General features: G+C 48.5%; 1 protein-coding gene, 1 long non-coding RNA gene and 1 pseudogene across 4 annotated transcripts; 1 reads left to right on the top strand and 2 right to left on the bottom strand.

Moving 5' to 3' along the window:
• Window positions 1-238: 238 nt before the first annotated feature.
• On the bottom strand, window positions 239-4,630 carry LOC147340404 (uncharacterized). The gene is made up of 2 exons (XR_015158982.1): window positions 4,539-4,630; window positions 239-871 (listed from the first exon to the last, which is right to left on the bottom strand). It is a non-coding gene; the product is annotated as an uncharacterized LOC147340404 (long non-coding RNA).
• On the top strand, window positions 1,108-1,422 carry LOC147340405 (large ribosomal subunit protein eL36 pseudogene; annotated as a pseudogene).
• Window positions 4,631-5,259: 629 nt separating the features above from the next.
• Window positions 5,260-12,499, bottom strand: GPKOW (G-patch domain and KOW motifs). Of its 3 annotated transcripts, none has more exons than XM_086387759.1 (11): window positions 12,316-12,499; window positions 11,246-11,400; window positions 11,022-11,146; window positions 9,013-9,135; window positions 8,016-8,229; window positions 7,491-7,620; window positions 6,799-6,925; window positions 6,474-6,597; window positions 6,316-6,385; window positions 5,694-5,779; window positions 5,260-5,602 (listed from the first exon to the last, which is right to left on the bottom strand). In XM_086387759.1, exons 4-11 carry the CDS (start codon window positions 9,090-9,092, stop codon window positions 5,468-5,470), a joined length of 966 nt encoding a protein of 321 aa, XP_086243885.1. In that variant the 5' UTR covers window positions 9,093-9,135; window positions 11,022-11,146; window positions 11,246-11,400; window positions 12,316-12,499; the 3' UTR covers window positions 5,260-5,467. The 3 variants fall into 3 exon arrangements, with proteins under 3 accessions (XP_086243885.1, XP_086243883.1, XP_086243884.1); XM_086387757.1 differs by having other exon boundaries at window positions 9,026-9,135; XM_086387758.1 differs by having other exon boundaries at window positions 5,727-5,779; window positions 9,026-9,135.
• Window positions 12,500-12,517: the final 18 nt, after the last annotated feature.

The following is a 12,517-nucleotide window of genomic DNA, read 5'->3' as shown; positions in this document are numbered from 1 at the left end:
AGGATTTGCAGGAATTGAACCTGCTTGGTACTAAATGTTTGTTTAATAAATGACAAGTATGTTGGAGAGAGGGAAAAAAAAGCCCTACAGCTAATGGTGTACTTAATGGCATAAGACTGACTACTTTCCCCTCAAAACCCAGAATGAGACACATATATACTCTCACTACTGCTCTTTTACATTGTACTGAAGATTCTAGTCAATGCATAAAAGCACGAAGAAATAAAAGGCATCTGGATTGGAAAGAAATAAACCTGTCTTTATTTGCAGAAACATGATTATCTAGTAGAAAACCCAATGGAATCTATAAAAAAGGTAATAAAATTGTTATTTTAGCATGGTTGGAGGATACACGATCAATGTATGAAAATCAACTGTACTTTGGGACTTCCCTGGCACTCAGTGGTTAAGACTTGGTGCTCCCACTGCAGGGGAACTAAGATCCCACATGCTGCATAGCACAGCCAAAAAAAGAATGTGGAGAACTGGTTTTCAAAAATTATTTATTTGGCTGCATCGGGCCTCAGTTGTGGCATGTGGATCAAACCCAGACCCCCTGCAATGGACCACCAGTGAAGTCCTGGATAACCAATTTCTTTTAAAAGGCACAAAGCCATGCAGTGGAGGACGGATGGTCTTTTCAACAAATGGTTGATACTCATACCCAAAGGAAGGAGCCTGGATTCATACCTCCTACTATACACAATGTGTTAATTGCCCAGTTGTGTCTGACTCCTTGCGACCCCATGGAGTGTAGATCACCAGGCTCCTCTGTCCATGGGGATTCTCCAGGCAAGAATATTGGAGTGGGTGGCCATTCCCTTCTCCAGGGGATCTTCCCGACCCAGGGATCAAACCTGGGTCTCTTGTACTGCAAAAAGTAATTCAAAATGGATTAAAGACCTAAATATATTATCTGAAACTATAAAACTTCTAGAAAACCTGTGTGATCTTGGATTAGGCAAAGATTTCTTAGATAAGACATCAAAAGGACAATCCAAAAAGAACAAATTGATAAATGTGACTACATCAACACTGAACATTTCTGCTTTTCAAAAGCCATTGCTAACTTTCTGCCTCGCCAGCCACTGCAGAGCAGTGGCTGTGGCTCTGCTCTTCCCCATGGCCATTGGCCTCAACAAGGGCCACAAGATGACCAAGAACGTGAGCAAACTGAGGCACAGCCACCTCCTCAGGCGCCTCACCAAGCACACCGAGTTCATGCAGGACATGATCCGGGAGGTGTGCAGCTTCACCCCTTATGAGTGGCGGGCCATGGAGCTGCTCAAGGTCTCCAAGGACAAGCGGGCCCTCAAGTTCACCAAGAAAAGGGTGCGGACATACATCCGTGCCAAGAGGAAGAGAGAGGAGCTGAGCAATGTCCGGGCCACCGTGAGGAAAGTGGCAGCCAAGAAGGACTGAGCCCTTCCCCTCTGTGCACAATAAACATATTCAGGAAAAAAAAAAAAAGACATTGTTAAGAGAACGAACAGACAAGCCATAGACTGCCAAGAAAAATACTTGCAAAGCATATATCTGATAACGTGTCTGTATCCAGAAGATATAAGAACTGCTTTTTGAAAGGTCTATTAATAGGATATGGCAAAAGGGGTGGTGTATCTCTAATCTTCATAAAGATTCTTAAAGCTAGAAAAAATGGAATAGATGAATAATTTGCAAAGAAGAAATAGACACACAGATGTAGAGAACAAATGTTTGGATAACAAGGGGGAAAGAGGGTAGGACAAACTGGAAGCTTGGGATTGACATATTTACACTACTATGAGTAAAATAGATAATAGATATTTACAATACTATGTGTAAAATAGATAACTAATGCAAACCTACTGTACAGCATAGGGAACTCTACTCAATACTCTGTGGTGACCAAAATGGAAGGAAATCCAAAGAAAAAGGGGTGGGATATATGTATATGTGCAACTGATTCACTTTGCTGTACATCAGACTAAAACAACATTGTAAACCAACTATATGCCAATTAAAAAAACATTAAAGCAACCTGGGTCTCCTGCATTGGCAGGTGGATTCTTTTACCACTAGCACCACTTCATATCTTTGCTCAAATGCCACCTTTGTAATAAAACCTTCCCTGATTATCCTATGAATACTGCCCACTCTGGATCCCCTTTACCCTGCTGTACTTTCTCCCTGCATCCTCCTCCATGGTTGTTCACACCTTTTAACATACTGGATAATTCTCATGCTTATTACCTCTCAGCCCCACTGGAATGTCAGCTCCACAAGGGCAAGGATCTGTCTTGTTTTGCTCATGATCCTCAGTAACTAGAATCAAGCCTGGCATAGAATAGGGACTTGATGTTTGTTGAATGAATGATGTACCCTTTATGTATCCCTAGCATGCAGAACAGTACCTGGCATACATAGGGGTTCAATCAGTTCAGTTCAGTCGCTCAGTCGTGTCTGACTCTTTGTGACACCATGAACCACAGCACGCCAGGGCTCCCTGTCCATCACCAACACCCGGAGTCCACCCAAACCCATGTCCATCAAGTCAGTGATGCCATCCAACCATCTCATCATCCTCTATTTTCTCCTTCTCTTCCTGCCCTCAATCTTTCCCAGCATCAATGTCTTTTCAAATGAGTCAGGCTCTTTGCATCAGATGGCCAAAGTATTGGAGTTTCAGCTTCAACATCAGTCCTTCCAGTGAACACCCAGGACTGATCTCCTTTAGGATGGACTGGTCGGATCTCCTAGCAGTCCAAGTGACTCTCAAGAGTCTTCTCCAACACCACAGTTCAAAAGCATCAATTCTTCAGAGCTCAGCTTTCTTCACAATCCAACTCTCACATCCATATATGACCACTGGAAAAACCATAGCCTTGACTAGATGGACCTTTGTTGGCAAAGTAATGTCTCTGCTTTTTAATATGCTGTCTAGGTTGGTCATAACTTATAGATACCCATTGAATGAATTGGAGCAATACCAACTACTTCCTAAGGAAGTAGTTTTTTCAAGTTGTTACTTACTCTCTCTGCCGGATGCTACAAACACGGAAGTTAAAAGGCCCCATTGTGGGAGTGGAGGGGAGCACCTCAGGGCTGAGGAAGCCATGTCAGAAAAGAGGAGCCTACCTGTATATATCTGCGCCCAAGCTCAGCCCCAGGCAGCAGTCCCAGTCACCCAAATAACTGATTTCTCTCAGAAAAGCAGAGAAGCTGCTTCCAGAGTCTGTCACAAAGGGTGGCTCAGTGTCTGGACAGCTTCCTAACAGGGTAGCACCCTACAAGGAAAACTGGAGATTTGGCAAAAGTGGCAGATGCTTTTTCACCCACATCTTGCTCAGACCCTGTGATGGGGAAACAGCCAGTCTGGACAAATTGTACAGGTCGTGGTCCCCTGCTTGTGAGTGGTCTGTGGAGTATTCATGGGCTCATGGAAGCTGTTGCTGCAGTAACTGCTGCCAAGGAGGCAACACTGGCAGCACGTGCAGCAGCTGAGAACACCATGCAGACTCAGAAGGTGTTTGTACACAGTGAACGAGGGGCAGGTTGGGAGGGCTTCCTTGTTCTTCTGTGCTTCCTGGAATGTAATGAGGCCTGTCCTCATACTGAGGGATCAGGAGGGATCCTCTTGGAGAAGCACAAAAAGCCCCAATGATCTGCCCAGGGGTACCAGGCCATCTGCCAGGGGCTAGGCCTTCTGAACACAGGGTTGTATTCAAGAACTTCAGGCCCCATTTCCAAAGGCGGGCTCAGGAGAAACATTAACTCCAGGAAATTGGATCTGATAAAAGATCTATTTTAAGGGCCAAGGCGCACAGAGGAGATGGAGGAATTGTCTGAAACTGCCAGGTCATGTATCATTACAGGGCAGACACAGCACCAGGGCCATTCCCTGGGGAGCTTTATGTCCTCCAGGGCATTACCAAGACAGATCTACTATGATTTGGAGAAAAGAGGAGGCCTTCTTGACTGGGTGAAGCATTTAACAACATAGGAAACTGGTTTCTGGATGTGGGCTTCCCTAGTGGCTGAGATGGCAGAATTCGCCTGTAATCCCTGAGTTGGGAGGATCCCCTGGAGGACATGGCAACCCACTTCAGTATTCCTGCCTGGAGAATCCCCATGGACAGAAGAGCCTGGTGGGCTAGTCCATGGGGTGGCAGAGTTGGACACAACTGAGCAACTAAACACAGAACTCCCAACCCTTTCCAAGATTAAAAATACAAGTCAGCCTGTAATTCCAAGGCAGTATGTACAATCACAGTGATGATGCAAGAACTGGAGGGACTGAGGGTGGGGTTGTTCTCTGGTATCTGCCTTAATAACCCTGTTTGGCTAATCTTGAAAATATATGAGTTCTGGAATTAATTAGGGATGATTAAAAAAAAATTAAGCCAGTCTATGCAAGTGTCCCTCATACTGAGGTGACTATACTAGGTTTTCTAATCCCTTAGCTTACTGGGCCCATGGCCAACTCATTGTCTTTCTATACCTGCTCATTTTGGCTCAGAACAATAATCTGCTTCTGCTTGGTGTAGATAGCCGCTTACCTTTATTCTTCTTCTTGAGGGGAAAGTATTCAAATTCTCCACAGCGGTGCCCTGTTCTGAAGCATCAGGAGTTTATACCAGAAGCCTAGATCTAATGCAAACACCACTAATTATATCAATGATTTAATGACTGAGGATGATTTACAAACAGTTGTGCCTAAACTCTGACTTCCCTTGTCGATTTTTTTTCTTCCCTGTTGACTTTCTATCTTAGGACATTAAACAGGGAAAAGGATTCTCTGGAATCCTTTAGTAGGAAAAAAGATAACCTTTTGAGAATCTAGTTACTCGGAGAAACCAGAGAAATTCTACCCAAGATAGACAAAACTTTTTTACCTTCAAAGTTTTGGGACTAAAACGGGGGCCCCCGAGATTAACTGGATCCTCTGGAAATTAGTGCTAACATGTCCCATTGGTGGGGAGAAGCCTCCCTTCAGCCTGAATCCTGTCACAGGCTCAAGATACCCTGTGGGCATCTTCTGTGGACCACAAGTAAAAGCAGAGCCTGCAAGATTCTTCCTTAGGATGTTCTCCAGAGATGCAGCATTCCTGAATCCCTAGTCTCTGCTCGGGGACAGGGTTCATAGCTTCGGGATTCTGACAGTGGACTCAGGAGCAAATGGATTCTTCCACTTGGCTGACAGCCCAAACTTGGCAGTGGGGCTGAAAACAGGAATGGTTCCCATCTCCACTCACAGCTCAGCACACCATTTATGATCTCTTTGTTTCATGAACTATTTGAACTTTTTATTATATACTAACTTCGGGTAAACTGGGTTTGTTTCTAGCCTCCCTTCTGACCCATCCTGTCCCAGGGCTGCACTGCCAAGTGGAGGGCAAACCATGACCCCCCCCCACCTTCACAAAGGCAGGCTTTTCACACTGTACAGGACTGGCAACAGCCCAGGGGATAGGAGTGTGTCCACAGGTCAGTCTTCCTCCACGTCCCAGAGGCCCACAAACTGGCAGATGGCATCATAGTGAAGCTCCACCACTCTGTCTTCTCTCTGCAGCTGTACCAGAGCCCGGCTCCGTGCTCTGTCCCGGTCCAGCAGACGGCCCACCTACAGTAGGGGTGGGTCGAGTCAGCAAGGCCAAGCCAGACCAGAGACGTTCCCGTGTGCCCCTGCCCCCGTTCCTAGGTCTGCAACTCACCCTTCCAGCCCATTGCCCCAGCACCACCATCACCTGGTCGCCTGGGACCTTGGGGACCAGGGTCTCCAACATGTCTTCCCTCAGGCCTGTAGACAAGGAGAGGGGAGTGAGACCTGCAGCAAAGGCCAGCCCAGCCAGGTCCTGTCAGAAGGGCTTTTCCTGTATTCCCTGGAGCCACTCTATACCTGTTGACAGATGGTAGTCCCCCATATTCATTTCCCAGAGGAGGAAACCTAAGGAGCCATTCCTGGCAATAGTTGTAATAAAGGGAGCATTTATGTACAACAATGATGAGTGGGGGTTGATAACAGACACCATTTATTGTGGGCACATCGTATGCTCTGCCCTGCATGGGGAGCTTACACACATCCCTGCAAGGCACCAATCACAAGAGGGAGAAATAGGTTATCTTCATGATAATTTTTCAGAAGAGGCAAGTGGGGCTCAGATATTCACCATCACAGAAGTGTCTAGTGATCTGTCAGAGGATGTTGGGCCTTACAAAAAAACCCAATTCTGCCCAAACTCCCAGCCTCTGCCTGGGCCAGGGTCTTGACGCTAGATAGTCTTCTCATCTGCCTCCGGGATGATGGAAGACCCAGCAACCATCCCTCAGACTCACCTTCCAAGACCTGGCCTTCATCTGTCCGACACACACAGGTATCTGGGCTCAGGACGTCTTCAATTGTCATCTGGGGAAAGGGTCAGCAGATATGAGAATGTTAGCTAAGGGGACCCATTCCCCGGGGGAAGAAGCAGACCCAGGTGTGGGGTTCCCACCTTGGTGTTGTAATACTGGCCGCCCTTGTGCAGCTTGTCCACAAACCGCACTCGCAGATCCCTGTGCAGCCAGTGCTGACTTCGGGGGGCTGCTTTCTCATTCTTGGTCGCAGGCCCATCTTGTCTGTGGAGAGGGGTCAACACCAGGCATAGCTCTTTATGGGGGGCATGTTCCAGTCACCCCACCTTTGCCGATGTTTTGAAACCCACCCATAATGCCATTCCTAGTTCCTTCTAGGCACCTGCCTTGCCTGGAAGCCTTCTCTGCTGGAGCCTCCCCACAGTTCTGCCCCTACCCCCAAGGCTGAGATGCTCAGTGTCCCACCGGTCTGGATGGTGTTTCCGCTTCCTCTCTGCATCCTCCCAGCATATGTGGCTGTCCTGATCCCGGAGGGTCTTCCGTGGTGAGGTTGTTCTGTGGTGTTCCCCAGGGGAAGTTCTGCTCACCTGACCTGTTCAATAGGGTGTGAAGGGAACCCAGAAACAGCCTTGGTGTCTCACTCGCTTCCCTTCCAGGCCACACCTCAGCCTCAGGCCACCTCTCATCTGCCAGAATACCCCAGTTCACCATCCAGCCTTTGCCTTGGCTATTAGAACGCTGCCTGCTTCCTCTCAGCTGTCTCGGCTTCCTTCAGGAGGCCTTGCTCGACCCACCTCCCATGTGCCAAACTGGCCCATCCATGCCTAGAATGCCTTCCTCCCCGGCATGCCCTAGTCCTAGCTGTTCTCCATCCCTAGCAATAGAGCAGTCCACTACCCGAGAGACAAAAACTTTCCAAGGGTAGAAACTGGTTTCCATTCCTGTTGCTTCCTCCCTAGAAAGAGGCTAAAGACCCAGGGTTACTACAGAAACTTCTCTTCAGTCAAACTACATAAACCACTATGTTCACTCTCACCTCTTAATTCTGACTAGAGGTCACCCTTGCCATGTAGACCACTCCCAGCCCTCTACAGATCTAACTCCCACCCCCAGGAACACTGCTCCAACTCCCCCAGCTGAGTAACAGGCTCACTTACTCAGATTCAAGTTCTTGTCAAACTCCTTCTGGGAGACAGGCCGCAGGCAATACTCACTAACAGTCACCATGCGGCTCCCCACAGCCAGACGGACCATGGCTCGAACATTGTCAGGATCAAGGCCTTCCACCTAAAGTGTGTGTGGGCGGGGGGAAGAAATGAGGCAGGGGTTGAGTGGACTTGACCCATGTTCCTAGGACCAAGTTGTCCACCCTTATCTCTAATAAGCGTCTTATCTCTAATATGCGTCTCTCCCAGCAGACTGTGAGGCATGGACACATTTTAAGTGTCTAATCCTCAGGGACTTGTGGCATATGGCATTCTCTCCCTTTTAGTTGAAAACTGAGGCTCAGAAAGACCTGGCAAGTAGACCTTAGTTACAGAACGAGATAGTGGGCCTGGCAGCCCCAAAAGACAAGGACTTCCAGCCTTTATACTCCACACCCAATTCTGCCTCCTTCTGACCCTCACATCAATCTTCCCTGCTGCCTGTTTTTTGGCTCTAGGCACATTAAGGTTCCTTACCTTCCCATAGAGGCCTCGGTGGGGGCCAGAAAGAACCACCACAGCTCCTCCAGGCACCAGTCCTTTAGGCTGGTCTTCCTTATCCTTCTCTTGCTCCTCATCTGGCCTCGGCAGGCGGTAGGGGCTGGCAGGGGCCTGGGCCTGGACCTCGGTCAGGTTGGCGCCCAGTCCTAACCCCTTGGGCCTCAGTGAATTGACACGGGGCTTCACTACTCTGCAGGGAGCACAGAATATGGACTTGTCGGGGGGATGCATCAATCTTCAATGTCTTGTTCCCCACCCCTATCCCCAACCACTACTTAACTCCCATCCTATCAACATGTTCAAGAATATCCTTCCCAATCTCATATTAGGACTATTTCTGACCTACAGAAATGGAAATTTCATTTGGTTCAACCGAATAACATGCTGAGTATACCACCTATGACATGGTATCTAGAGTGGATTCTGAGACAGATCCCAATAGCCAAATATACCAATATTTCTACATGGGAAACTATTCACACCAAACAAGATAAATAGACTGTAAAATGCTCAATGTCAATTCAGGTCATATTTGGCTGCCAAATATTTCATGGGAAAAAAAAAAAGTGGGGTTTTCAGAATTCTTTAGAGTTTGGAACGGTAGTCTGTATGATCATGACAATATCAAGGGTTTAGCCTATGCTTATCTGCAGCCAAGGGCTACTATAAAGGCTTTATGTGTATCATTTCACTTAACTTTGAGAACAGTGAGGTCAGTACTATTATTATCCCTATTTTTCAGATGAGGAAGCTGATGCCCAGGGAGGCAATGTTTACATAAATAGGATCTCTTAATGGAGTTTCAAAGGGCAAACAGGAGGTTATAATAGCAGTGGAAGGAACTATTGAAATACTTAGGGTGGTAATGTGCCCTCTCCCTGCCTGGATGGTTCTGGGTGGGCGGTAACCATGGGGGGTCTGTTTCCTGGCCCATCAGTTGTCCCCTAGCCTATCTGCTGTCCCCTGTCCCTACCCGAGAAACTCACTGACTGAAGGTCCGGCCAATGCCCTCGCCAGGTTTCCAGCCCATGCCCCGCAGCATGGCCAGCCCATAGGCCTCTACAGGCACTGCCTCGTAATCAGCCTCCTCCGGCACCTATGGGTTTAGGCAGAGGAAGGATGGTCAGGCTTGGCTTACCATGGGCCCACTGAAGTGTACTTGCTATCACCCACTGAGTGACACTTGAGGCTTCTTTTCCAGTCAGCTCAAGGGTGAGTTTTTCTTTCCTCTCATCATCCCTCACTTTATTCCTCCATGTTCAGTCCTTGGACAAATATTTATAAAACATCTATTCTGTGCCAGCTACTGTTCCAGGTGCTGAGGATAAAGCAGTGAACAAAACAGACAAAAACTCCTGCCCTTGTGTGGCTTACATTCTAGTTGTGGAAACAGAATAAATGAAATGCCTAAAACATGATATGTCAGGTAGTGATAAGTCAGAAGAAGGAAAATAAAGCAGGTTAAGGGGAGGCAGAGGGATGGAGAAGGGAGTGTCACCAAGTTGATATTTGAGTAGAGACCGAAGGAGATGACAGAAGGAACCCTGAAGATACAGGAAGAGTGCTCCAGAGAGGACAGTAAAAGCAAAGGCCCCAAGGCGGGACAAGATCTGTTGTGTGTGAAGAGCATCACGAAAGCCAATTCGATTGAAACAGATGTGGAGGCAAAGAGGGGTGGTAAGAGATTAATCAGGAGAGCTGGCCAGAAGCCATGATAGGGTGGCAGCTGCAACGGGACCAGTGAAAAAGTTACTGCAATAGTCCAAATGAGAAATGCTGGTGGCTCAGACCAGAGGAGTGGTAGTGGTAATGGAGAGAAGTGGTCAGATTCTGGATATATGTGGAAAAGAGAGATGACAGGGTTTTGCTGACAGTATATAGGGTATGAAATAAAGAAGGGATTCAAGGATGACTCTAAGGTTTTTAGGCTGAGTGAGAGGAAGGATGGATGGAACTGTGATGGACTGAGATGTAGAGGCTCTGAGAGGAGGGAAAATCAGAGAAAAGAGGCCAAAACTGGAACGGGATGGAGAGTGAAGTGAAGGTCTTTTTTAAGATGAAAGAAACCCAGAGGTTGTCTGAAAACTGAGGAGAACAGTTCAGTTGAGTCTCTCTGCTTTGGGGCTGTAGGAGAACTAGAACCCAAATAAGCACTGCCAAAAAATTGTGAATGAAGAGGTGGAAAGTAGGGTCCACGAGTATGAAAGGCAGACTTGGTTACTTCTGTGAACACACCCCTCACCTCTCCTGTTATCAGAATCATCACTTCCTTAATTCTTTATATTCACTCTAGACACATCAAGGTGTCACTGATGGACACATACCATGCTGATTTCCTGTCACTATGCCATTGTCTGGGTGGTTGCTGCCATTAGGAGCACTCCCCCTCCTCTTCCCTCTCTCACTAAACCCTACCTATCCTCCTGGCCTCACTCCTACCACTCTGGTCTGGGTCACCATCACCTCTAGCATGGACTGCTGCTCTCCTTGCCTCCACCGTTGCTTACTAGTCTGTTCTGCTCACAGCAGCCAGAGAGAGCCTGGCAAGTCATAAGTATCATCCCTTCTCTGCTCAGAGCCCTCTCATTGCTCTCCTCCCACTCAGAGTAAAAGCCAAAGTCCTCACCATGGCCCACTTATGACCTCATCTGCTACCCTTCCCTCTCACTCATTCCACTCCAGCTACACTGGTCTCCCTGGTGTTCCTCAAATGCTCCAAGCAGAGTCTACCCTTAGGATCCTTACATTTCCTGTTCCCTTTGCTCCTCATCTTCTTCAGATAATCCCAGAGTCCAAAGGTACCTTTTCACACCTCAGTATTTGGATTCATTTGTCAGTGCTTCCAAAAAGAACAGAAGGAGGAAGGGAGAGGCGACAGACCTCTAGTATACACACAGACTTTTCCTGCTGGTGCAGGGAGACAAGCCCTGCAGACAGGGCAATGAGAGACTGGGGAAGCGGGGAGGTGAGGGGCCAGCTCACTGTCTCAGCCTGGGGTTCGCTGTCTGTCCCTTCTCGGTTGGGGGTGCATCCTTTCTGGATCATGGGGATAGCAAGTGTGGGGTCGACACCTGTATTCTCTCTCTCCTCCAGAGACTTCTTGGATTCTGAAGAAGAATGGGAGGGAGCAATGAGGTCCCACCCTCTCCTTCCATTTTCCTCCCGTTCTTCCTTCACTAGGGCAAGGCAAAGGAGGGATTACTCACCCTCAATGAGCTCCTTCACAGCCTGGGACAGCATCCCATCCATCAAGACCTCAGTATGTGTGGATGGCCCAGGGGCCTGGGTCGGTGGCTGCCTTCGATGGCCATTCTGGATCAAAGGGATGACAAGTTCCTTGGGGGCTTCTGAGGGCTTCACACTGATGTGGACACAGAGGAGTGAAATTGGGAGAGTAGCACAAGCAGTGAGTCCTGAGCCACAACCCTTCACTCAGAAGAAACACAAGAGCCACACTCACCCCCAGCCCCATAGATCATGCCCTCCGTTCTCGTGTTATACCCTAGTGGTGCTTTCTTTGGATTCTCTCCCCCACACAAACTCTTTTTTTTTTTTTTTATTTTGGCTGCACCTGGTGACTTGCGAGATAGTAGTTCCCCAACCAGTGGTCAAACCCCGCCCCCCTGCAGTGAAAATACGGAGTCCTAACCACTGGACCACCAGAGAACCCTCTCTCCCCACCTCTTAAATGTCAGTGCCTTCGTGGAATCAGTCCTCAGTTCTGGACCTTCTGTTCATCCCAAGACCCAATTCTGTGGCTTCCACAAGGACCTAGAAATCACCATCTTCAGCCCAGACTCTCTCCCCCCAGTTCCAGGCTCCACACCAGCCTCCTGGACGGTTGATTCTCTTCTGGAAGCCCCTCCCTCAAACTGTCCATTTCGAATTAAGCTGATGATAGCCTCCCCCCAACCTGAATCTGGCGCTCAATTCCGGTTCCCATATCGAAGAAGCCTCACCGCTCCACCTGGGCCACTAGGAGTCCTGTCATTCTCATTCCTTTTCTTTTTTCAGAACACAAACACACGCTCCGCAGGGCCCCTCGACTCCTAAAGACACTCTCTCTCAGGAATACATCCTCTCCTCTCAATCCCTTCGGCCAACAGATCCAATTTCCCCACCTGTCTTACTGACTCCCGACTTTTCTCCTTCACAGATTTTCTCCGGCTCTCCCTCAGACTTCCCAGGCCACTGTCACCAAGACATGAACTGGTTCCACCCTCTCGCAGGCACCCACCGCACCAGTTTCCAACGGATGAAAGACCCAGTACTTCACCTCTGCAGCTCCCGGCCTTCCACGGTCTTCAAGAAATCCTTCTCCTCCGGAGCCGCGTCTCCCGCTAGCCATCTCCGGGCGGACGTGCGATTGAAGCTGAAGGAAATTGGGGCAGTGGAAGATCCCGCCGGCCGCAAAACACCATCTTCGGCGTCCGCCATCTTGCCCCTCTTCCCAGGCCGTCGCGCTGCTCGCTGGGAAG

Source organism: Bos grunniens, chromosome X (genome assembly GCF_055505025.1).
Source record: "Bos grunniens cultivar Pamir isolate PY7600 chromosome X, Bosgru_T2T1.0, whole genome shotgun sequence".
NCBI classification, from domain to species: domain Eukaryota; kingdom Metazoa; phylum Chordata; class Mammalia; order Artiodactyla; family Bovidae; genus Bos; species Bos grunniens.
The sequence above is the reverse complement of the archived record's forward strand: the minus strand, read 5'-3'. Positions and strand labels throughout refer to the sequence as shown.